The sequence below is a fragment of the Ostrinia furnacalis genome, unplaced genomic scaffold (assembly GCF_004193835.3).
Source record: "Ostrinia furnacalis isolate ACB-3 unplaced genomic scaffold, ASM419383v2 OfSCF7067, whole genome shotgun sequence".
Taxonomy (NCBI): Eukaryota; Metazoa; Arthropoda; class Insecta; order Lepidoptera; family Crambidae; genus Ostrinia; species Ostrinia furnacalis.
In genome coordinates this window covers 104,357-130,377 of record NW_021137306.1, presented here as the reverse complement: position 1 = coordinate 130,377, position 26,021 = coordinate 104,357, and the positions used below count along the sequence as shown (strand labels likewise).

At 42.3% G+C, this 26,021-nt stretch overlaps 2 protein-coding genes across 2 annotated transcripts; one reads left to right on the top strand and one right to left on the bottom strand.

The window, feature by feature from the left end:
- Window positions 1–5: 5 nt before the first annotated feature.
- Traf-like (TNF-receptor-associated factor-like) lies at window positions 6–7,607 on the top strand. The gene is made up of 10 exons (XM_028319033.1): window positions 6–685; window positions 1,336–1,449; window positions 1,781–1,923; window positions 2,365–2,578; window positions 3,262–3,403; window positions 3,817–3,983; window positions 4,391–4,586; window positions 4,892–5,007; window positions 5,372–5,527; window positions 6,239–7,607. The coding sequence occupies exons 1-10, from the start codon at window positions 572–574 to the stop codon at window positions 6,467–6,469; spliced, it is 1,593 nt and encodes a 530-aa protein (XP_028174834.1). The 5' UTR covers window positions 6–571; the 3' UTR covers window positions 6,470–7,607.
- LOC114363344 (NEDD8 ultimate buster 1) lies at window positions 7,563–26,021 on the bottom strand. Its single transcript, XM_028319032.1, has 15 exons — window positions 25,785–26,021; window positions 25,178–25,437; window positions 24,742–24,842; window positions 24,345–24,469; window positions 23,565–23,722; window positions 22,358–22,483; window positions 20,892–21,087; window positions 20,149–20,202; window positions 13,494–13,603; window positions 11,912–12,080; window positions 10,859–10,948; window positions 10,281–10,392; window positions 9,899–9,974; window positions 8,433–8,566; window positions 7,563–7,749 (listed from the first exon to the last, which is right to left on the bottom strand). Exons 1-14 carry the CDS (start codon window positions 25,920–25,922, stop codon window positions 8,440–8,442), a joined length of 1,842 nt encoding a protein of 613 aa, XP_028174833.1. The 5' UTR covers window positions 25,923–26,021; the 3' UTR covers window positions 7,563–7,749; window positions 8,433–8,439.

The window sequence follows — 26,021 nt, the reverse complement described above, 5'->3', positions numbered from 1 at the left end:
ATTAATATATTTCCCTTGACCCAAAAACATTGGCTAGCGTGCATACCGCGTGTCTGCCCGCCGTTATCAGCTCCGCCCCGTATCAGGTATCAATGACTCCACTGATAAGAGATAGTGCTCTAATTCACTTCACAAAAGGCGCTGCTGACACTAGTGCCATTGTTTTGGTGAAATTTGTTTTTATTGCTGTTAAATTAATAAAATAAAAATTCGGATTCATAATAGTGTTGTGTAAAAGTGACAATACAAATACCCAAAGTGATGTGAAAGAAAAGTTCTTTAGAATTCAGCCATGAATAGAAATTGTTACATTCTACTAAATGTATAAGTTCCTGGAATTACCTACTGTTCAATCAAATGCTTTAGATAAGAACAAGATTAATTGAAGTGAAGTATAGATTTTTTTTAGAATTAAATAACACTAATTTGGATTGATTAAACAAAGTTGAAATTAAATGACTGACTGTTTACATTTAAAAATGTAACATCAAATGAAAATGCGATTTAAAAGTTTCATAAAGACGTAAAAGTGGAAAAATTAAAACGTGTGCTGAAGAAAGTGTCAGTGGCAATGAGTTTGAACAAGAGGGCCTCAGGGGAGGGAGATGGCACGATGGGGCGGAGGAACGCGAGGGAGAGTGCGTGCTACTTCTGCAATGAGATGTTCGAGTTGGGACAGCTGCAGGTGCAGTACTTTTGATTACTCTAACGAAGTTTTCCTATTTTTTCTCTCTCAAATAGGAAACCTTGTTGGAGGAGTCTCGCGGTTCACCACACCTATAGGGCGAATTCGATGGCGCCGCTTTTCTAATGGCGATGGTTATAGTGGCAACTTTGCAAGTTAAAAAGACAAGTGGTTTATGACATAGTCTGGCTTCATTTGCAACAATACAAACTATTAATAACAAAGAATCTGTATTATCTGTCTATTTTTGGTTCCTAACATCTAATTCAATCGCTCATCGTAGATTATGTTGTTGTATCGGCTTCAGTGCGATTGTATTATCAGGCGTGTAATGTGTTATCTGATCCAAGGTTAACCAATCATCAATATTTTTGCTAGATGATGTTTGAAAAAAAAATCCTTGAGTAGAACAAATAAATTCATTATTCCTAGAGTACTATGGAATAGAAAAAAAAAACTGATATGAAGGACTACTTTAGATTAGATCATTAGATGTCTTTTGGCTTGATCTACTATGGAAATAATCAAACCTCTACTGCAACCTTTCCATGCCCAGGACCTACAGCTTGGTCGCTGATGAAACCCAACCTGCTAACATCTTAAAAACAAAAATCGTATATTTCTATTTATAATGCTTTCGCCCTTCTCAGAGCCACTTGAAGCTATGCGGTAGTATCCTGGAGCAGTGCCCGCTGCGCTGCGGCGCGTGGATACAGCGCAAGCACAAGGAGACACACGCCAAAGACTGCCCGCAGTACAGCAAGGTACATTTAATACTCTTACTCTGACGGAAGATGGACATTATTACTGGGCTGTTATAATACCCCACACAAAAACAAAAAGAAGAGCAACACAGAGCCACAATTCTTACGGATGCGAGTAAAAATAAAAGATCATCATCATTTCATTCATTCCACAGCTGAACATAGGCCTCCTCCAATGATTTTCACAATGGCCGGTTGGTGGCGGCCTGCATCCAGCGCTTTCTTGCTACCTTTGTGAGGTCGTCGGTCCACCTTGTGGGTGGACGTCCTATGCTGCTAAAAATAAAAGATATATACTAGAAATAAAGTGCATAATAACTTCGTGTTTCAGTCTCGATCATCCACCTCCCCTACACACGCGCGACAGACTGACCCTGTACCGCCGCCCCCAGTATCGAACCACACCTGGTCTCCGAGGCAGTCGCCTCTCGACGACTGTGTCACTTATTTGGAGAAGGAAGTCAGCAACATTAAGTGAGTAACATATTTCTTGGTTTGTCTCGCCGATGTATTTTTATTATTATCAGCACTCAAACGTAATTTATTTACGTACGTTTTTGCGAGCACTGTAATTAGGAATAACAGTATCAAAGAAACCGCTTGTATGTACAAAGTGGTACACATAAAAACAATGTTTTACATAAACAGATTACGGGTGAAAAAATATTTTTTGTCTTAGTGACCTGGTCAATAAATGGTTGCTTTGATTCCTCCATTTTTCAAATTCCAAGTCTAGCAAACATTTAGTTTACACATGATGATGATCGTCAGTTTACATTAGTGAAATGTTAGAACTTTGTCATAAGGTAATGGTAGCTCATCCTGCCTGTAGGTACAGATCTAGCTAGACAGTTTTATCGTGTTTTACTTCTGCGTTTTCATTAGCCATTTTTAACGTAAATTCTCCATCCCCAGAATGGTCCTCACAGAAGAATCATCCAGACGAGACGTGCAGTCCACTGAAATCGACAACCTGCGCTCGAAGCTGATCCTGGTGGAGGAGAAGAGCCAGCATTTCCTGTCGACACTGGTTTCGCTGCGCGCCGCGGTCGACGACGAGGCAGAGCGCGCGGCCAACTGGGCGGCGCAGTTCAAGCACGACCTGGCCAACGTGCAGCTTGCTCTGCAGGTACTATACCTGTGTTTTGTCCACAGAAGAATCTAATCACCCAGATGGTCAGAAGATTGAGATGTACACTATGTGGGAAATTGGTCAAGACGTAGCACACCATCTCGGTTACTTTCTCCTCTCTTCTCGCGCGCGTCACCCATACTTCGGTGTGCGGGCTAGCGCTTCGATTTGGACAATTTGCCGCATAGTGTACATCTGCCAAGATACTTTTCGTGGAGGCAGAACAACCTCTCCAAGTAGAATAGTCATAAGCAGGTACTGTTCATCGGTTTTCGCCTTTGACTTTTCTGTATTGAGTTTCTGACGGCATCAGATGGAATTGCGATGTTTAAGCATTCTTTGTCTTTGAGATGATCTTCTGATTATTGTCGTCGTCGCTTAGCGACCTCTGAGTCACTCGACCACTCGACGTTATCCACCTATTACTCAGCGTAATACCTCCGACACTTGCCCCGCCCATTTCCTTTTCAGTTTTGCTGCTTTGGCTTCTGATTCCACAATGAATTATAAATATTTGTTAATCTGCGCAACTCAATTATGTAAAGCTGATTTGAAAGTCATCTTAAGCCTCACCACTCTTTAGAGAGTTTTGGGCTGACACAGTAGGTTTGTTGTCGATACGACAAGAAGAAGAAGCATCAGTGAAATAATGACCCCCACTGGTCTGTCTCATACTCCAGGAGCTGCAAAGCCAACAGCTGTCCACAGTGATGCGGCTGGAGAGTGCGGTCAGCAGCCTGGTGCACGAGCAGCACGAGCGCGAGCTGCTGGAGCAGGCGCTGACGCAGCACGACAACAAGATCCGCGCCGTCAACAACCTCGGTAAGTCGAGGTATCATCACCGTCACCGGTACCAGTAAATCCTGGATTTACAGGAGTTGTGGTAAAGGCTACGACTTCTTTTGGTCTGTCGCATACTCTACATGTCACAGAGCCGTCAGCTATCAACCATAATGTACCTGACATTACTATCTCCAGCTTGATTGTTATCAATCCTATCTAAACGAGATCTGTTAGAATAAAAATGGGTCACTATAGTGACGAAGATAGCTCGTCACATTAAGCTGAGTCAGGCCAATGGATATCGCAAAAGTGACAGGGTGGCACTAAACACGTCACTTCACTATTCTTCTTCCTTGAGCTTCTGTTAAACAAAAAGCTGTCTTGGAAGTATTTCAACTTCCAGAGTACAAACTAAGTTCAAGTAATGAAAAATGACTGTCCTATTTTCCCAGAGGAAGTAATCGAGTACATAAAGAGGACTGTGGAGGAGGAGCGCGAGCGGAACGCCGAGAACAGGGCCGCACTGGAGGCCGAGCTCATGGAGGCAAGACGGTCTTCGCAGCAGCTCGCGCAGCTGTCCGCTGTCAGGATGCAGCTGCAGAACGCAGCGAATGAACCGGTCAGTGGAATTTTATTGCAGATCACTCATTTTTCTCAGTTATCTCTCCCGTTTGTATTATCTTTATCATAAGATCAAGTTGCATGTATTATCTTCTTGGACGTACCGATGTAAATAGCTAGAACATGCTTACAATCGGTAATTTACCTAGAAAAACAGTCTTAATATTTTATAGTCAGTTAACGTCATAAATTGATTTAACGAGTTGCTGTTTTTTCTGCTGAAAATCAGTATAATAAATTTTATTGAGCGGGAGTGTTGTTTCGGCACGAAAGTACCTTTTACTGTCTGCATTGTGTGTTTTTTTTGGTATGTTTGCGTGTCCAATATTTGATTTCTTTCTTTTTTTTGACATTCAATAGCCAGATCTTTCTAGCTAACTGAACATATTAATCTTCCATCCCCAGGCTATCGACCGGCTGTCCATCTTGGAAGTGTCGACCGCGGACGCGCGTGCGCAAGCCGCCGAGCACGCCAGCCGGATGGACGTCATCTCGCGGGACCTGCGCGCGCTCACCAAGTCCTACCACAAGGTCCGGACCGAGTTGGCCGACTTTCAGGCCAGGGTCAACTTTGAGAACAGTGAGACTGGCAGCGAGAATGGTTAGTAGCTTAGTCGACCCTTTGAAGATCATAATGACAACCGTTGATAAAAAATAAGTTAATAAAATAAGGGTTTCTATTTACCTGTGAATCATATCTCGTAGATCTCGCGACCTTTCATCAAGTGCTCTAAAATAAGATTGCCCTGAATGACTTCAATTAAGGATCCGTTCCATAATGGTGAGACTAGCAACGGGAATGTTCAATATCAGATTACTAAATAGGATAGATCATAGGGAGGAGTCGCACTGACTGCATATCATGTCTGGAGACAGAAAGACTACTAAAACAACTTTTGGTTCTAGGTCACCTCATTTGGAGAATAGACAACTTCTCAGCTCGGATGAAAGAAGCAAAAGACAACGACACGGTCCTCAGCAGCCCTCTATTCCGCACCAGCAAATACGGATACACTTTGAAGGTACATTCTTTTCTGAAACATACAGCTGTTCATTGAGGTTTCCTGCACTAGGACAGCGCTTTTGTTTCCGTAGGTCTTTAAATACTTTTTTGAAGGCTTTTATTGGTAGTTCTGGCCCGCATTCGAGGTGCGGGAGATCATCATAGAGCCCGCATTCTTGGTCCCATTTTCCTAAGTCTATAGGGAACGACCGCAGCGAGAGATCACCGAAGATTTTCCTTTAACAGTTGCTTCCAGAGATTGTCTTCGATCAGACCGTCACATAAGCTTTATGTTGGTCGACATTTGTAGTCATGACAATTGCTTCGTTACTCTCTTGGCGTCAAGTCTCTGCCAGATATTTATCATCACAACTATCCCTCAGGCCGAGGTGAACCTGAACGGCATCGGCAAGTGGAAGGGGCGGCACATCACGTGCACGGTGCGGCTGGTGGGCGGGCCCTACGACGCGCTGCTGGAGTGGCCCTGCGACTTCGGCGTCAACATCGTGCTCAAGGACCAGCCCGCTAACAGGAGCCAGGTAAGTCCCCCAATCCGGCGCAGATGGCCGGGAGAAAGAAGGAAATTCGCTCGCCTCCTTCCCCCTCCCTAGGTGAGACCAGTGGGTGTTAGGCCGGGGGGCCCATCACCCACATTGCACGGTTCCACCATGTCTGGGGGATCTACCAGGGACCAAGGTACCGGTAGACCCCCTCTCTAGCGCGGGAGGCCCGGCAAAGGCTGGGCCATGCGTTGGTACGGCGTGATCTAAAACGGTAGGACCCCACGTCGTACCAGTAAAACGCAGAGGGTGCACCGCAGGTTTTTAGTGGGTATACTTGTCAGTTCACAGCCGCTATTGCTGCCAACCGACTACTAGGGAGTCCCACATAACCCGTGCCCTTCCCCGGGGCGGGGAGTATACGCAAAGTATTTTACTGCGCAAAAAAAGGATAAGTCACCCAAACCAATTGAAATGGTAAATTGGTAGAAAAGGTGAATTCTCTTGCAGTGGAGACTAAATCACCTGATGATGAAGTCCCCCAACAAAAACGACTGGTGGCTAAGTGTTTTCTAAGTAAGATGCCGGTGATTTTCTTGACGTGTTATATGCCTCGTAATTATTTCCTAGAGCGCACTACAAGTAGACATCCGATAGAGCAGACATCCGAGACAGCCTAGGTCCAAGTCTTGGACTAGTTCTATCAAAAAATAAAAATAAAAAAAATAACTTCTCCTTTATATTTCTTAGGCAATGGACATCGTAAAATCCCTGCAGCTACGGCGCAAGTCGTCCTCCAAGAGGCACGACTACGACTCAACTGAAGACCAGAACCAAACCCGGGCGGGTTCCACGGAGGCCCTGGACAAGTCCGTGCTTCAGCTCAAAAGGCAGTTCATCTTTATCCCGCACACCAGCCTCGACAAGTTTGACTACGTCAAGAATGACGTCATGTTCATGGAGTTTATTGTCAATATGTAGGCAGATGAATTCTGCGCCATCTTGTGGTGGATTTTAGGAACTATCTTCGGAAAGCACTCGTGGAAGAAATTAACACCAAAATTACAGTTATTTGCGCACGCAAGCGCATGTCTATTTTTAAGCGATGTTGTTAGATAACTAAAAAGTATTTTTGCCATAACAGATTTCGAATTTATTAATATTGTATGTCTCGATAATGAATATTGTTTTATTGTTCTTGTTTTTTTATTTTACCAATATTTTCTTTTGTAATCGAACAGAATTTATCTAATAAATATCTCCGAAAATTATTGTTTATAGATATAATTTAATGAAAACAATATCATTTTAATCGTGTATAGTACTATGTGGAATTTAGATAATGACATTAATGAGTTAATAATGTTTAATTATGTGATGAAGTTATATGTGAATATGATGGTATTCTTATTTTTACAACTACCATGCACTTAAAATTATAAATTAATAAATAAAACACTAATTACATATCGTATACATAATTTTATTGTTTTAAACATTCATACAATCGGAAGGACCCATCGGATGAGCTTTTTTATACTTACTAGTACAATTATTATTATTATATACGTGAATATTCTACTTTATGATATATACGTAGTATATAAATAATACGATACAGATAAGTAGTAGAAAATGTTTTTTCTTAATAAATCTTACTGAAAAAACAAGTCATGGCACAAAATAGCACTGCTATAAATATAAACGTCAAAAAATAAGTACGTAGTAGGAATCAAGATACTATATTATGTTATATTGACTATGAGTGTGTATTTGATCAATTTTATTTAATGGGTATAAAATAGGAAATCAAACGGTCCACCTGACAAACGGTTTTGCTGTTGAGTTGGACCTCATGTTGTTTGAATTCATGTAGAGTCAATCCAGATATATAAATTCGTAAATACTAATCATATATAAATGTTATGTACTTCGGGATATCAATATAGTACATGTAATATAACCATAAAACTGTTCGAGTAATATGTATATTCCAGTAGTGTTTAAATAGAGTAAATGCGGTCTTAAATTATAAAGTTACTTTGACTTTGGGATACATTATGCTTTTGTAGTCCTACAACGAGTATAAAACACTAAAATACAGGGTTAGTGATATTTCTTATTAAGTCAAAATACCAGTAACCCGGTATTACACACACATAGTAAGTTACCACTGGTTCCCGGGAAGTTTATTTCCTCCTCGAATGGTTGGACGCACTAAGCGACCAGCTCACCTCGTGGTAAGGGCAGTCCTTAGAATCCTGCAACATAAGGAGTTGCTCATTTGTTATGGATATTTGTTTTTACTATTAAGAGATATTTTAACTAAAGCAATTTGTAAATGGTAATTTTTGATTTAAATTAAAATTCAATAGTACGATAACGCGAGGTCACGTCACCCTTGAGCTTGAGTAGTACTGGTGATATGTACAAAGAAAAATAAATAAGTCTAATTTCGCGTACGCGACGTTAAACGTAATGGATACGAAACGCACGGGCACGACGCACGCTACTGCAATGAAAACTGGGAATTATTGACCGGGCGGTTAAATAATATACATATGACTGTGAATGATTTAGGTGGACGAAAATTAGCGCAGAAATCATATCGCTGGCGCCGGCGCTAAAATGACTGCCGGCAGTGCAGTAATCTGGCGACTATGAACGACTAAAGTGACTGATGCAACTACATATTTGATACGCAAGTGATTGTAGCTTGTGGTATACACGGAAAAATCTTGCGTCAGTACAGAAGTGACTGGCGAAAAAATGAATGATGCCAGTGACTGGCACAGAAGTGAGTGCCGCCAGTGACTGGCACAGAAGTGAGTGCCGCTAGTGCCTGGCACAGAAGTGAGTGCCGCCAGTGACCGGCACAGAAGTGAGTGCCGCCAGTGACCGGCACAGAAGTGAGTGCCGCCAGTGACTGGCACTTTAAACGTACCTCTCTCTTACAGCAGTGACTTGTACTGCGCCAGGAACTCCTCCTCCTCCGCCAGGGAGGTGTCGAGGTGCGCCTCTTCGTCAGCCCGCAGCGCCGATGACAGACGCTTCCACGCCTGCTCACGTTCCTTCTTCCTGCGACAGCATACAAACATTGATATTTTATTGGTCAAATAAAAAAACGTATTCGATTTTGACCAAAATTTGGCACCTTTAATAGGCTTTTCTTATCTTTTGGGCTTCAGTGTTACACATAGCAGTGTTAAGAATAAATGACGAAAATAAAAACGCAGTCACCACTAGACATGCCACGAATATTCGGCTACTATTCGGTATTCGGCCTATTCGGCCACTTTGTTTGGTATTCGGTATTCGGCCGAATAATAGGTACTATTCGGCCGAATACCGAATACCAAATCATGGAAAAAAAGACACATCATATTAATCAAGATTTGTCTTTATTATCAAATTACAATACTTTAATAAGTAAAATTAATCAACGGTAGGTAAGTTGTGATGGATAAAAACAAGCTTTTCAGCATTTGACGGTAGCAAACGATTACGCTTTTCATCATAAATGATACCAGCTTCAGAAAACAACCTCTCACTATACACGCTACTCCCGGGAGAAGAAAGATAAACTTTAGCTAATTTCGAGAGGTTTGGGTATTGTTTTTCATAGCTGACCACCACTTGTAAGAATCAGCTTTCCGATCTAGTCGATTTGATTTCAAATAAAAATCCATCTCATTTGCCACAGTATTCTTCTCCACGTTCTCCTCATCATTACTATTTCGCATATTATCTTTAGCGACTTCCTCAAAGCAGTTCCAGAAACTGTCGTGTATTTCAAATGACTTATCATTTTCGTTCAAGTTTCTTCTCTTACGACGTGGAGAAGAAACGTCATCGGTATTACTAGACTCATTATCATCACAACTTAGTTTCAGAGCTACTACACAGCAAACAATTGGCCAGTTTATTATTTTCACTACAAATCTCATAATATTCCCATATGATGGCCGATTGTTTATTAATTGGTGACATTTTTTAATGAACAAACAATTGAAAAAGCACTAACGAACAAACTTTTCAGCAAAATCGTAACGTTTTTTAAATTTATAATTTATATTAATCTGACAATGTGTGCCGTGACGTGATTTACTTGCAATTGAATGAAACAGTCAAATAGCCTCATACCGCCCGCGCGCGATGGAGACAGGTCGCAACCTGTCGTATTATTATTTACGCACTCGACTAGCATGTATTTTGTGCCGAATATTCGGCCGCCGAATATTCGGCGCTTCGGCCGACAGAGTTGCCGAATATTCGGTATTCGGTATTCGGCCAAATCACTATTCGTGGCAACTCTAGTCACCACTCGTTGCCAGTTAAAAGTAGTAGCATATACGTGGATACTTAACTGAATGAAAATCTAGTGGTAAAATGTTATAAACATGTACGTACTTTTTCTCCTTCATGCGCCTCTTCTGTCTCTTTTTTGAGGCAGCTCCCGAGCTGGTAGAAGGGTTAGCTGGATCTTCTACAAAACACAAAATAGAACTTTAAAATTAACTTGTCAAGGGGCGCCGTGAATTGCGCGAGTTAACTCCGCATAGCGCCATCTATTAGTAGATTATGGAACTTTCTATTCGTACGAGTATTTTGGCCTCTCTATAGTCTGGTCTGTGAGCACGTAGAATTTTGTCCAATGTCGCGACTGTGCGACGGGCGCCCGCAGTGAGTGTGCGAGCGCAACAGCAACATAATTACGCGCGAGCGATAAGGATGGTTAGCTTGGGGTCATTGGACAAAATTCTACGTGCTCACAGACCGGGCTTTAGCTTACCTTGCATGAAATTAGCTCCCGCCACCAACAGTTCCACCGCGAAGCTGGCTTGGTTCTTGGCCACGCGCAGCGCTAGCTTCGCTTTATCCGCGTCGTAGCCCATCGCCACCAACTGAAACGATAAACATGGAAAGTCGTCGAGCAGTAAGACTTTAAACTTTATGTTAAGGCAATAAAGATTATGTTGCGATTATTGAAATATTACAAGCTTCTCTTATTGTACAGGTCTGCCTAATGACGGCCTAGTGAAATTGTTATTGTAGAGGTCGCATATGACCAAACTCCTTGGCCGCTCGCCTGGCTGGCGAGAAACTTATTTTTCTTTTATGTGTTTTTTTATCGACTGTCACTTTTTTCTTTTCTCTTGACTCTTTTACTTTGGACTAAAATGTAACTTGATTTTATTTTTTCAATATAATTTTATTTTACACCAAAAAGCCTTTCAATCAAATAATCTCTCGTAGTGTCGGTGACGTATTTCGTTCACTTATTGTGTCATTGTTTGTAAGCAATCGCCTTCCAAATCTTTACCCATTCCAGTAGTTTTATTGAGCTAAAATAAGATTTTTAACACTTACATCTTCGACCAGTTTCTCGTCAGGCACCACCAATGAATCATCTGAGCTGGATGGCTCTGTCTCCTCCGATGACAGATCACTGTCTTGAAGCTGTAAACAGGACACAATTATTTCAAATCTAAACAATTATATCGATTTTAGATGTCTATGATGTCGGAGGTAAGGAGTCGCATTCCAATGAGGTGCACAGTTAACACGACCGGGTTGTACATGCACACGCATATGCACCTGCGAGTGCATTGCTAATGCGATATTTTTAAGGGACGCGCGCTTGTAGCTTTAAGAGCTTTTCCAGCTTCACCGGGCAGAGTGGCGAGTACAAAAGGTACTCTAGCCGTTTGGCGATCGTCGGTACGCCTGCCTACCGCGGTATTGGACCAAAGTTCAGCTTACGGCGGGCTCACTCTAGTGGGCCCGATCGAGGGGACTACGGACGCGGCCTGAGGGCGCCACGGTAGGCTCGGACCTCGGCTTAGGTTGTGTCCGGGGGACGGGTTTGGGTGCTTATGCTAGTATACAGGGTGGAAACGTTAAGTGATCTTACTCGATTATTTCTAAACTATACAAGATATCGAAAAATTGATTACTGAATAAAATCATATTATGTAGAGTGGTAAAGCCTGGTCCATGAGCACGTAGAATCCCGTCCAATGACCCCAAAAGCTGCCCATCCTTGTCGCTCGCACGTAATTATGTTGCTGTCGCGCTCGCACACTCACTGCGGGTGTCAGTCGCACAGTCGCGACAGCAATATAATTACGCGCGAGCGATAAGGATGGGTAGCTAGGGGTCATTGGACAAAATTCTACGTGCTTACGGACCGGGCTTTAGTATCAATTTTTTTTTTATTACTTTTTATTCGATGTAAAGTGTGCGGCCATAAATGAACCGTATTGGACATTTTTTATTTGCAAATTGTATTCTAAAGCACAATATCCGTAACCGAAACTTTCGGATATCCGAAATAAAAAAATATCCGTAACCGTATCCATAATCGAAACTACATAATATCCTAAACATCCCTATTGTGTATGTGTGAGAGATACTACTGACCAGCTCGGGCTGCTCCTGGATGAGGCGCACGGCCTCGGCGACGTGGTTGTTGGAGTTGCGCAGCGCGTGCGCCGCCAGCCGCCGCGAGTAGCCCATGCCCACGAGCGCGTCCACGAGCTGTTGTCGCACTTCAGACCCGTCCATGCAGAGGCCGAGAGCGCGCCGCTGCCTACGGGTCAATAGGTTATTTATTGCTGATTTAATAGACTTTATCACTTCATCTTCATTTTTGATGATGTTGGCAATACACGTCGAGGTTGACTTGATTTGTGCCATTTTCAAGTATATAAATGATACGAGTTACAAAATGAGATCAAGTAATGATATAATGAAGGATGATAGATGATACCCCTTCACACCCTTTGAGTCTCAGTAAAGTTGTGGTGCTTTACTGACAACTTGAGAGAACCAGAAGAATCACGATGCACTGTTTTGCTTCACTTGCCCACACCCATGCACGTTCACGAACACTCAATGGTTAATAATCCACCATTATTACACATTAATAGTCGCCCACACACGAATTTGAGGAAATAAAACAAAATCGCTAACATGACGCTTCAGATTCCCGCCAAGACAAGAAGTCACTTTTTCACTTTGGTTAGTATAATAGCTAATGCTACCCCAAGTGGAGAAGTCAATAAACCAAATCATCCATTTTTCTCTGTTAAATTACAACGTCGCATCTCGTCGCATAGGCATGTAGGCTGAAAGCAAGAGATGTCATTGATTGCAAGCGCGATCAAGTGGTCGTAGCGCTTGCCGCGTCGCGCTCGTCGCTGACTTAAAAGAGGTGTCTCCACTGCATGACCTGATGATGACGATTTGTTGGGTGGATTTTTATTGGGGATAGGTAAGAAGCCGTGTGGTGGCAGAGTAGAATACATTTGTCACCAACCCCTACTCTTCCCGCGAGAGTCGGAAGAGGCGACTTAGGGACTTCACATCAAACAGGCAGCAGTTTTCTGAAAAACATCAATCTTTTAAACTGCGATTTCCAACCTGCCTGCCAAGCGTGGGGATTATGGCAATACCCTCCACTATAGTGGAGGAGTCTTATAGTTCAGCAGTGGACTGTTAAGGGCTGTTGATGGTGGTGAATGATTCAGGCTACACAGGAGTTACAGCGGTGGGAACATCATCTTTGAGATGGTCAACTTGACTTTCACTGGTTGGGTTGCTATCGGCGGTCAAGCTGTAGATCCTGGCTACACAGGAGTTGCAGCGGTGGGAACGAGAGGTGGGTATAGTCCCTTATTTTTTGGTGATGATGATTGGCTGTTGAGGAGCCTAAAGCCTGGTCTGTGAGCACGTAGAATCCCTCAAGCTGCCCATCCTTGTCGTTCGCACGTAATTATGTTGCTGTCGCGCTCGCACATTCACTGCGGGCGCGCGTCGCACAGTCGCGACAGCAATATAATTACGCGCGAGCGATAAGGATGGGTAGCTTGGGGTCATTGGACGAGATTCTACGTGCTCACGGACCAGGCTTTAGCTTCGCTCAGTCGGTCCAGCTGCCGGCCGCCTGCCCGCAGTCCAGCCCAGCTGCGTCGGCGCTGGGGAGGAGCCTAGCCTCGCTCACCGGTCGCGGCGGTGCTGCTCGCGCTCCAGCTCCCGCTGCGCGCGGCGCTCGGCCAGGTAGTGGTGCGCGCGGTCCAGCTGGCCGGCCGCGGCGCGCAGTCCCGCACGCGCCTGTCCGCAAGTCCAGCCCAGCTCCGTCAGNACATGTATCCGCATGGATCAGTTCACAGGTTCTAGTGCTGACACTCTCGCTGTTATGGAACGATAATCTATGTATCTTCCCTTGAAGACAACCTTCGCACTTGGACAACGAAGTTGTGTTCACATTGATGTCGTTTTTCGTAAGTAACTTTTTCACATGTTCGAAGTTTTGATGCGCTAACCTTTCGTGCCACTGATAGAGATTATTGTCCACTGCTTTTGCAACACTAGCCACTTGGTTTTTGCAGCGAAAAACCATGTAATATGAGTTCCCATGTCGTTTAGCAATCGCACAAACATTATTATTAAATTTTTAGCGTTTAGAGTCGCATCTCAAACTAATTTGAAAATTATAAATAACTTGAAAGTCGCCCGGCAAGCGGAAGGTCGTGGGTTCAATTCCCGCCTTAGGCAGTTCGATTTTTTCAAGTTATTTATAACGCACAAACATTGTTGTTTTTGATGAACCTACACGATCTGTCATCTGTCACCATGACATAACCTTTGTCAGACGCACAATTTACCGCAAAGAGATTGGTTAAAACCAATCTCTTTGCGGTCCGGAACGTATAACACATTGTCCATGGTGGTATCAATCCATTCTTTCCCGTTATGAACTTGTACAGCCACTAGTCCACATCCTAACACACTGAGTCACCATTTCCTAGTATCACTGATTTTTGAGTAGCGCTTGTCAGAGATGTAAACAAAGCGCGGTCACAGCACATGTGTTCACTGGCTCCGTAGTCCACTAGCCATTCTGATTTCTGATAATGTCCTGAAGCTGACACTACAAACGCATTACTTTTCTTATTGTCACTGTTTTTCTTAAACCAACACTGCGCTTTTTTATGTCCCATTTTACCACAATAGAAACACTTGTTATTGTTATTATTCGAGTTCCCTTCACTGTTATTGTTCACCCTACATTCACTTTTGTAATGTCCAAGTTTGTTACACTTGTAACACTTCACGTTCTTCTTAGATTTAACCAGGAATGCCGACGAATTAGATGTAGTAACTTCTTCATTTTTCTCATTTATTCTTTCTTCCTCTATTAATAACCGAGCAACCAGATTGTCTACTGTTTGTTTTTCTTCAGGGGCTGACTCCCACGCCGAAAGGAAGTGTTTGTACTCGTCAGGCAGCGACATCAAGATTTTTGTAATGGTGAACTTATCAGATACTGGCTCTCCCATCTGTTTCAATGTGTTTTGCATCTCCTGTATTTTAGAAAGGAAAACTGCCATTTCTGTACCTCTTTCAAATTTAAATTGAAAGAATCTCTGTTGCAATATACAGGGTGGAAACGATAAGTGATCTCACCCGATTATTTCTAAACTATACAAAATATCGTAAAACTGATTACTGATCCTGAAAGTGCTTCACGAGCGCTTTCAAACGGTGCTAATAACAGGATTCAGAATAAATTGGAACTATCCGAAAATTCAATGTTTCCAGCTTCCATACATTTGGTAAAGTTATATAATTTTAGAAACTACACAAGATATCGTAAAACTGGTTACTGATCCTAAAAGTGCTTCACGAGCTCTATCTAACGGTGTCAATATCAAGTTACAGAATAAACTGGATCTATCCTAAAATTCAATGTTTCCGTCTTCCATACATTTAGTACTATCACAGTCATGGTACTCATCTCTTGATAAAGTTTATTTATTTATTTATTTATTATTATTTATTTATATTTATTTTATGGAAAACAAACAGCATATATGCATTATTAATAGATGAGGCGGTTAAGATCAAAAATGCCTTACATAGTTTTCACAAATAGCATATCAAGATACAATCCAAAAAAAAAAGCATTTAGCAAGCAGTATAATACAATATATACAANTTTCGCTATAAATCTTGGAAGTGGATGTGAGGTACGGATAATGAAATAATAATTTAATGATTTTATTTTGTAAGACTTGGAGTTCGGATATTTTTGTTACAAATGAGGGCGGGGTTCGAATGCCCGACTGTGGGTATGCTTTCGCGGTCCGTGACTTCCCTGGCGAGGGCGGCCGAAGGTAGATGGTGGCCGTAGGTGCTGGACGTAGTCGCTGTCAGCTGGAGGCGCCTTGGATCTTGAGCCGCAGATGGTACGCGTTTGCCTCCGCGTTAGTCCCGAATTTCGATCCCTGGGAATGAACATTCCAGCTTAAGCCACTTCCGGTCTCAACATCCGGAGACTGCAATCATCGTCAAACCAAGCCAAGAAAGTCGAGCCTAAGTAAGTAGGATAGCAGGCGAAGTGGCGATGAATGCAATCAGATCGGAGTTGACAAACACAGCATAATTAAAATATAGTAAATAATGTTATGATTTATTATTAGGTACGCCAAATGCTTTAAATTAACAATTTGTATGAATAATTACGCCAATAGCGAATAATTACTAACTGATCTCTGCTAAAGGAATTTACGACATAATTAGGTTTTCAACAAAGCTGGATAGATAGGCACTACAGGAAGAATTAAATGAGTAGGTACACTAGGCACTAACTATTCGCAACTTGTAGTTACAATATCTTAGAACTAAAGCGAAAGAAAAAATACTTGTTCATCACTTACCCTATCGGGGATGTATTCACTACACAGTTTTATCGTACTTATTTATGAAACGACTACTAATTTTATTGTACTTTATGGTCTGTATTTAGTGCATTTGCACTACATATTATAAATGATTTGAAATGGAATCGCGGCGGCGATAAGCAGGTACGCGGCCGTATTTTTCAAGTTGGTTTGTCGAAATGAAGCCGGGGAGATGTGCCCTGGCCGGCGATTTTTAAGGTCAAACGGCTTTAGGCGCACTTTAGCATGCCCTCCAACACTAGGATGTTTTCTACTGCAAAACACCATTCACTGTAGTTTTCACGGCCTTTGAGTTTCGGCACGTTCAACATGTAGTTCTGACCTGCCGCCATGTTCGAATCCGCGAAACTACGTACGACACACTAAGTCCTTTGGTATTTTTATATTGTTCTCGAACTTATACGTGATTGTAATCTTAAGTCCACACAGAAAACAATATCACAGTAAAAACTAACTGCCGCAGAGAATACGGGACTGGGCCCATAACCTAAAATGAAACTATTTTCCTTGCTTGACAAAATGGAATATTTTTTTCAATCAAAGACACCGGACATGGATAGAAGTTTTCATAGACAATAAAATGTTGCCACATCATATTTTGATTTACTACTAACAATTTTGATATTAGTTTCAGACAGTACACTCTTAATATTAAGTGAATCATAGACATCTTTAGACATAATATTGACATCACTGCCTGTATCAATAATACAATTTATTTGAGAATTATTTATAGTTAAATCAATTGACCATTCACTTGATGATGACTTGCATGACTGAATATGACCTATAAACATTTCATTTGACTGTACCTGTTCTGTATTATCATCTGACTCGACATACTTTATTGACTTTGACTTAACTGAACGACAACAGACAACAAAAGCGACCCACTTTATCGCATTTTCTACATTTCACACCCAATGCCGGACACTTTTGACGATGAACTTGGCCGCATCTGGAACACACCTTTCTTGACTGTTGACTGTCATTCCGAGACTGCTGTATTTTGTGACTTTGATCTTGACTGACGTGACTGATTTGACTGACCGTTGTACAAAACTAAAGTTGTGATATTCATGGGTAACATTTGCTTTTAGCGCAAAGTACTGTTGAAACATTTCAATCAGTTCGTCGTATTTGATGCTTTCATCGTTCCTCCCGAACGTGTTGAATATGTCTACACCTTTTTCCCCAATGGTGTGAAGAAATAGGGCGACTTTTTGATCATCAGACTCTTCACTCATAACCGACGCACGTAGATATGATTTGAATTGAACCCATTTTTTCCACTGCATTGACAGATTTCCAGACATGAGCATGGGCTGCGGACCACTCATACTCGATATTTTCTTGGGCTTTTCTTGAGATTGTTGAGACGCCATTTTTGATGCTACTACGGCGCGCACATGAAATTACTTTTCGACGACAAAATTCACCGGGCACGTAGAATTTATCACACTCATACACCGATCACTACAAAATTGTTCTGTTCTGTACAATAAAACATTTTGGATATAAATAATAAATGCATTTTTACTTCAGAATCGATCGTGGCAGTAGAAGTATTCTTGTTTTGCAAAAAACTAAATGATTTATATGCAAACCGCTTGCTCTGATATACACAATCTGTACCGCTACCCGACTTTTTGAGTCAGTCACTTTTTTTCTCTCTCTATAATATTGACTTGTCAAGTTTTTAATTTTTCTATTTCTGATACATTTATATTAAAATGGTTTGCTATTTCATTCAATGAGTCGAAACGCTTTGGTCGACTTTTATGATACGGCGGGTTACACGCGCGGGCGTGGCCTGTAACTTACTCACGATCTCACCTGATGGTAAGTGACGATCAGGCCCAAGGTGGAAGCGAGTTTCACCCGGAATCCTCAACCACGGAGGAACTGGCTATCTTACCTCTAACTGCCGGAACACAATAATGCTGTTAACATTGTTTTTATGGCGACAGACTTAGGTAAGATGGTGGTAGTTAGCCAGGCGGACTTAGAACAAGCCCTACCACCAACCAAACCGAACAGAAAAATCTGCCCCCACTGGGAATCGAACCCGGGACCTCTGCGTCTGAAGGTGACAAACTAAATTTCAATAAAATTAACCCAGAATAAATATAAAATAGGTAATAATTGTTTAGACAGCATTCAGGACACCACTAAGGTTTGTGTTGATGCTGTTGCAGTTCTATATGTATAGATACTTATGGTTTAAGACTTACAATTAATTTACAATATTACACAACACTAATCATCCCGAAGACATACCCATTTACTTCATAACTTTAGCAATAGCTCGGTCTACAGTTATTTCCCCATTAAGTAGGTAACTGCATTTGCACATGCATATTGTAGTTATAGTTTTCTATTCGAAGGTTGCAGTAATATACTGTGCAAAACGTTTAGTAAACGCATTATTGTTACCGAATTTTTGTTTATTACTTTGTTAAGTTTTGAATGAAAACCTTCTAAAGAATTAGTTGTACGATGACGTTGTACCAAAAATGCAAAATATGTCATTGGTATGGACTTTAAGCCAATAATTTTCTACGTATTTGAGAAACTTGTCAATCTTAAAATTGTCATTTGATTCTTGTAAAACTGTATCTCCTGGAATGAACGGTAAAACCGCGGTCATAGCAACAATCCTTCTATCCGACATGGTTTTAGAGCATCCAATCCGTTTTGCTTTTTTCCACATGATGCGGGTCCAATGATAGTAGCACCCTCGGACTTTAACTGTATCACATGATGATACACAACATTTTTGGCACATTTTGAAAGTAAGCCCTGAACATTTTGGGAATTAGCACCTCTGCTGCTTATCCAGCCAAACGCCCAATGAGATGTTTGATCTAACCCGACATCTTTCGATGGGATTGGTTGAGCTGGTCCTCGGAACTTCTTCAGTGCAAGTTCTCCTTGTATGGTGCTGCCACTAAGCCGAACACTATTAGCGCCATTTGCAGGTAGACCCAATTTACAGAGGGTTTCAGCAAGTTCTAGTCTGAATGTACCCAAATTCAGTTTGACATTTCCTTTTATCTTTTTTACCTTCTTGAACATAACCCATGAATTTATAACAAACGCATGGTCCACTTGCGGCTCTTCATTGTGATGTGATAACGACCTATAAATGAATCTAACAAGTCCAGTGTCCACCCCTCCCATGTGTGCATTGTACTTAGGGTTGCCGCCTTTTTTTGCAGTTAAAGTACATTGGTTAAGTAAGTACCAGAGACGCCGGCCGTCATTTTGGCGTTCACCATACGACTGTTTGGCGATTACTGAAATATGAACGTGGACATCCGTTCCACTTTCAAGCAGTCCAGGACCTTCTCGAAGTTTATGGTCAACTTCGAGAATCCGTCCGAATTAACTTTAGTCAGTTCGGTTGCTGGAACACGAAGACGCTAACATTTTATGGTCAGATGAAAGTTTGTTCACACGAGTTGAATGAGCACTGGTGGACCCACCGAGACCACAACCCACATGTTATCAATTATCAAGCGAGATTCTTTTCAACATCGCTTTAGCCTTAACGTGTGGGCTGGTATACTAGGTGACCAGCTATTGGGTCCCTATTACGTCGAGGGCCGTCTCAACAGTGCTACATATGAGATGAGACTTTACTACAACATGTATCATCTAGTCGATGAAATGTTAGAAGACATACCACTGCCTCATCACTGAAACTTGTTTTATCAAAATGACGGAGCACCACCACATTACGGACTCCCAAGTGCGTGGTTACCTAAATCGAATGTTTGGAAGCCAGGGCACAGGTCCACCACGCTCCCCAGACGTAACCCCACTAGATTTTTATTTGTGNCGGCGCTCGGCCAGGTAGTGGTGCGCGCGGTCCAGCTGGCCGGCCGCGGCGCGCAGTCCCGCACGCGCCTGTCCGCAAGTCCAGCCCAGCTCTGTTAACGCCGTCACTGCGTTTTCGTCCACCTGAGGAGCGAACAGTGAGATGATTTGGAGCTTCTTCACACTTGGCATTAAATTCTAAAGCCCGGTCTGTGAGCACGTAAAATTTTGTCCAATGACCCCTAGCTACCCGTCCTTATCGCTCGCGCGTAATTACATTGCTGTCGCGACTGTGCGACTGGCACCCGCAGTAAGTGTGCTAAGGCGATAGCAACATAATTACGCGCGAGCGATAAGGATGGGTAGCTTGGGGTAATTGGACAAAATTCTACGTGCTCGGCGACCGGACTATAGCATAGATATTTACAACAGAGGAGTTTGCAGACCACATGGTGGACAATCTTTTCAAGGGATTTGGAACAAGGATCGAGCTCAAATCAACGGCCAGACCACCCAAGATAAAGTGTCTTAGGGCCATAGCACGAGGAAGAGGATGAAAAATAAAATAGGAAAAGCACAGGCGATATTTGTCTAACATTCGGGGGCATATGCGCCACATTAACACCTGACGCCATTGACACTGCGCTTGCGCCGCGAGGGTACAACATCCGTGCGGTGTAAGTAAAAAGTTCCTGCGTATGCCAACTATACATTTGTCGATATCGATATAGACGTTTTGGAAAAAATACAATACTTCATTTTAGTTTTAAAAAGAATTTATCATACTGTAACTTTCGCAATTATGTAATTTAAAGCTAATATGAATAACTTACCCGTAAGAAGTTCAGCTCGTTCTCAGCCTTCTCCAGCAGAGCCTTGGCCTCGGCGCGCTTGTTCTGGTGGTAGGCCACGATGCCTTGCAGCAGGTACAGCCGCATGATGAGCACTCGCTCGTTGGCTGCGGTGCCTTTCAAGGCGATGAGCCGCTGGTGATCCTCGCCGTAGCTATTCTTGAATGATTCTTCAGCCCTAGAAGTAAATATTAAGAAATGAATTTGTCTACGCATCGTCTCGACTCGCCCTCCTGCTGCCCACATCACTACGTGCGCCGGAAGCCAGGCACAGCACTACAGCGGTCTGCGCGGGCAGCGGGAGGGGCGGCTCTCGGGAGCCGCCACTTGGACTTCGCCCTCCGCGAACGCGCGTCGCGCAGCCTTGCATTTCTTGATTTCTTGTAATAACATGAAGAACTACCAGTAAACACCTATAAAATACAGTCCACTCTTTTTATTGAAGACCCTACGCTACAAATTGATATGTTTCGAAAAACAATACTTCAGTTGCAAGAGAACGTGTTCTTTGCGACGACGAGGGAGTGTGTGTGACATCACAGAATCCAAATCTGTGTGTGACAGAATACAGCTATCATGTTCATTGCATAGCTAGCGATATGGGTTGGAAAAACAATCGACCAGTACCTCCTGAAAAAATAGAGAATATGGTTGATTCAGCTGGACTGCTGTCCCCCTAGAAAAATCCTAGTCAATGGTCATGATATCGCATACGTCGGAAGACAAAAAAACTTTAATACATTTCTCCTTCACCGCTTCACTACTACAAGACCTATTTCAGTTTGGTAAGTATAATAAGAGGACGCGAGTGAAACACAAGACTGCTGTCAACTCACTGATTTATTCTCGACGTATAATCTTGGACGCAGACACGCACCCTATATCTATAGCTACTCATGTATGTATGAAGGCGGCCTGCGAACCAATACGTAACACAGTTATGCCAGGCCTGTTCATCTCCGCGCGTTTGCATCGAAAACAAAACACGCGCGAGTACCCCTCCTGTGGTGCCTAATTGACAAGACAATCACAAGCGAGTATTGACGCACGCATGTGTATTCTTCACCCATTTGCATTGTAAAGACAATAAACTTTAAGTAAAAATGGTGGTGTAATAAATACTGCAGTATTTAATAACTGCCTGAATAATAATAGACACACAAAATATAATTCATGCTTATTCATGTATTTCTTCCGCCATTTTCCGCAGTTTGGCATCTCATGTCACACATCATTTTACCGAAGTCAGCCCTATGGCTTCGGCGCAGTACCGATCACTTGACGTTTGTCAACAAAATGGTGCTCGACTCTTGAGACAAGCTAAATTACACCATATTGTTAACGACATTAAGCATACATTTTTTAAAGTACCTTCGCGAAGAAAATCTTCTGTACGTAGTACTTATTATTATTCTGTGGTTATGCGCTATGCCTGTAATAATGTGTACCTGGCGAGGCGGGCGGCGGCGTCGTTGGCGGAGGAGAGGTTCTGCAGGCACAGGTAGCACCAGGCGATGTCCAGCTGCAGCACCGCCCAGTTGTCCACCGACTTCAGGATCGACGAGCTGCACTCGCTGTGGCGGACAAATTCAAAAACAAATTCAAAAGTAAAAAAAAACAAGTCTCTGGTTAATATCCTATTAGCGTCGATTTGCCAAACGAAACACATTGATAGCGCATCGATCTTCGTAAAAAATCATTAGTACAAGAGCTATAAATGTTGCTTGACGGTCAGATACGTAATAAATAAGGCATTGTCGTTTCTAGTAATTTGTTACTAGGCTGATTGATGAGCGAATGGGCAAGTGCGAACATCTCTTTTACTGATACTTATAGCTATCTACAGGTATTTTAAGTTTCCTGGTCGTTGTCGTCTCACCAGCGCCTGCGTAGCACTAACGCTTCGCAACAACTTTTAAACTAAATCATGCGGCGCCAGCGCTGCGTAGATCCGGCGTTTGGCAGCCGCTCAGCTACACGGGGTTACTCCGAAATACGATATCTGAAGTTTCGAATGTTTCCCTCTCACGCAAAGCAAGATGACATCGACCAGCATGAGCGACGATGACAGTAACCCGAAACTGTCTCGGCGTAGCCCTGCAACATTGGCATTGACGGCACGGCGACGGTGAGCCAGCGCCGTGTCGATATTGTGCGAGCGCCGGCAAGACGACGACCCTCGAGCCTTGTATTCACTTGAGCGGCACGGTTAAATGAGTCGCTTATTTGCTTGAGTATGCTCAAGTAGATATAAGTGCTTGTTCACGTTGACTCGCGGGCGCGGTGGCGGGCGCGGTGACGAAATATCAAACATATGTAGTGATTCCAAGTGTTCACGTACGAAACGCAGGTGCGGTCTAACTAGCGGGCAAGCTAGCGACTGGTGCGCGCGGAGCGCTCGCGGTAATTTCAACGCGTGAAGATGTTTGTGTGTGTGTTCATGTCTAACTAGCGGCGGCGCGCGCGTTTCACTCGCGACGTCAGGTAAGTTCAACCAGTTTGAACTTGTCGCTAGAAACGATAGTACGTCACACTCGCGCGAACGCCTGGTGGTTAATGTGAACACGAGCTCGCAACGTTTCCCGCGCCCGCACGCGCCCCCGCGCCCGCGCGTACCTACGTGAACAAGCACTAAGGCTTAATACTGTAACTCACTTGAGCTGTGCGTCGGCCGCCAGTAACAGCACGAGTGCGAGCGAGTAGTCCCGCTGGCGCGCGGCGGCGCGGCCTCGCTCGTGCAGCGCCAAGCCCACCATCAGCGAGCGCCGCTCAGCCGCTGGCAGGTGCACGGTCTTGCCGGATTGGTCCTCCAACTGCACAGCCACATACAAGCAAAGTGAACTTTGGAAGGAGTCAAGAATCAAGGAACAGAACAAGTCGTGAATGTGGAATTTAATACTATACGTCAATAAATCTAAGACACAACACCACAGGTTTTAGTCAAGGGAATGCTAGGTTATGTCCCTAAATAAAAGCAAACTTTGCAAACAGCAGTATATTGTTCAACAAGAGTCAACTTCATTTAAAATGATTCCCTTTATAAAGTACACTTCCGTGAGTTAACTCCGCACAGCGCCATCTATTGGTAGAATAAGGAACTTTTACTCGAATACTTTCCAATGAGTGTTTTCTCGAATGAAAGATCCGCTAGATGGTGGGACGTGGATGTGAGGTCACACTGCTGCGTGATTGGTGGATTTTGACATATCTGTCAATATCATGTCAAAAATAACCAATCATGCAGCAGGACCTCACGTCTACGTATTGCCATTTGGCGGATTTTTCATTCGCGAAAACCCTCATTGGTTTAGTTGCTTTGAAATCAATAAATAGTCAAAAAGTTGGATAAAAAATGTTGTGACTTCAAATTGCTAGACCAAAAAGCATTTTTGTATGAAAAAAATGTATGTTCATTATTTATAAAAGGATCCTCACCTTTATGTATTCATCATCATCATCAGCCAGATCATCAACATACTCGGTCAGCAAAGTAGCATCATCCCTTGTTGCTTTCATTTCCATGTACATGGTGTCTTCTTTCTTCACCACTTCAGGTGCCTCTGAAGATGGAAACACTTTATTAGTATTTTGTTTACTATCCTGAAGCAGTGGTAGAGTAATCTTAGAAAGTTATATTGAGATGAAAAGATTTTAATAAGTAAAATTAAAGAGTTAAATTAAAATTATGTAATGATTTAAAAATATAGTAGAGAAATATTTTGATTTGAAACATTCGCATTGCATGTTGTAAAAAGGTGTACTAATTAAGGTGATCGAAAAATCCTTTTAAACAAAATATAAATATTATAAAAATAAGCTAAAAGTGTAGTACCAGCCATAATAAGAGCCATTATCTGGGCCCCATTCTTCACACCCTGCTGCTCTAGATTGGGCACTGGCTTTATTACTTTGCCATTAAATATTAGCTTTACTCTGCAAGCAAAACAATTATACATACACTATAATATAAAAAACAAACATTGAAATAAATATGGCTATAGGTGGTGCAATAATTTGCTAAACAAGCATAAAATTATATTCTAAAACAAATAAAATAGAGTTGGAACTTGAAATCATTTAAGAAGCACACTCGTAAATGATTTTGTAGCACTAAAGATTTGCATTTGTAATTGCTAAAAAAATAATTTAAAATACAGACAAATAACATGAGCAAAATATTAATAAAAAAGGTGAAATTAAAGTAGTAAATAGGTGAAAGGGAAGAAAGCTTAAAAAGTTAAAAATAACAATATTATTATGTATCTGACCTGCTCTCTGTGACACCGACTTCTTCCGCCACAGTTTTAATCAATTCACTTCCTAGAACGTCCAGTTTCCGTTGGATTTTCAACACTCTAGGCCTCTCTCCAGGCAATGTGGCTTTGACCCTGAACGTAGCACATCCCGTCTCTTTGAACTCAGCATTGGCCTTTGATCGGTCAATTGAGTGCAGTTGAAGCTCGTGCAATGCTTGGAGCACTACATCCACGTCCAGGGAAAGTTCAGTGGCATATTTTTTTGCCAAGTCCTGTGAAAACGAAAAGGTGCATGAAAGTATAAAGTAAAGACTATTCCCTCTGACCAACTATTTAAATCTAAAATCTTAAAAATAAAGTGGGCAATATTTTATCATTGCGAGGTTGAATAATTTAAACAAAAGACGTACACGCTCTGTCAGATTTTGTAGTTTATTCGTTGCTTTTAGGAAAAATAAACTTCATAATTTGGAAAAATGCTTCGTCATTGGGTAAGATCGTAAAATCTTCAAAAATTTATCCAATACATTATTTTCATATAAAATGATGCCATATTTTTGATTCTACAGCTCATAACACGTGTTAATTATAGGTAAAGTAAACAAAGCACGGTAAGCACCTGCAAACTTTGTGATAATTCATTATCAGGCAAGATGTACGGNATGTACGAGCTTTCCCACAGCTTGACTTTCTCCTCGTTAAGCTTGGCCCGCAGCTTGATGAGCAGGTCTTCATGCTGAAGGTTCGTCTCTCCCATGGCTCTTTTTTCTTTGAGTCGCGTGAGAAAATGACTAGCAAATTATCAAAATTTCCTTTTCTCAGCCGAACGAAAACACAAACAAACAAAACATGTGTC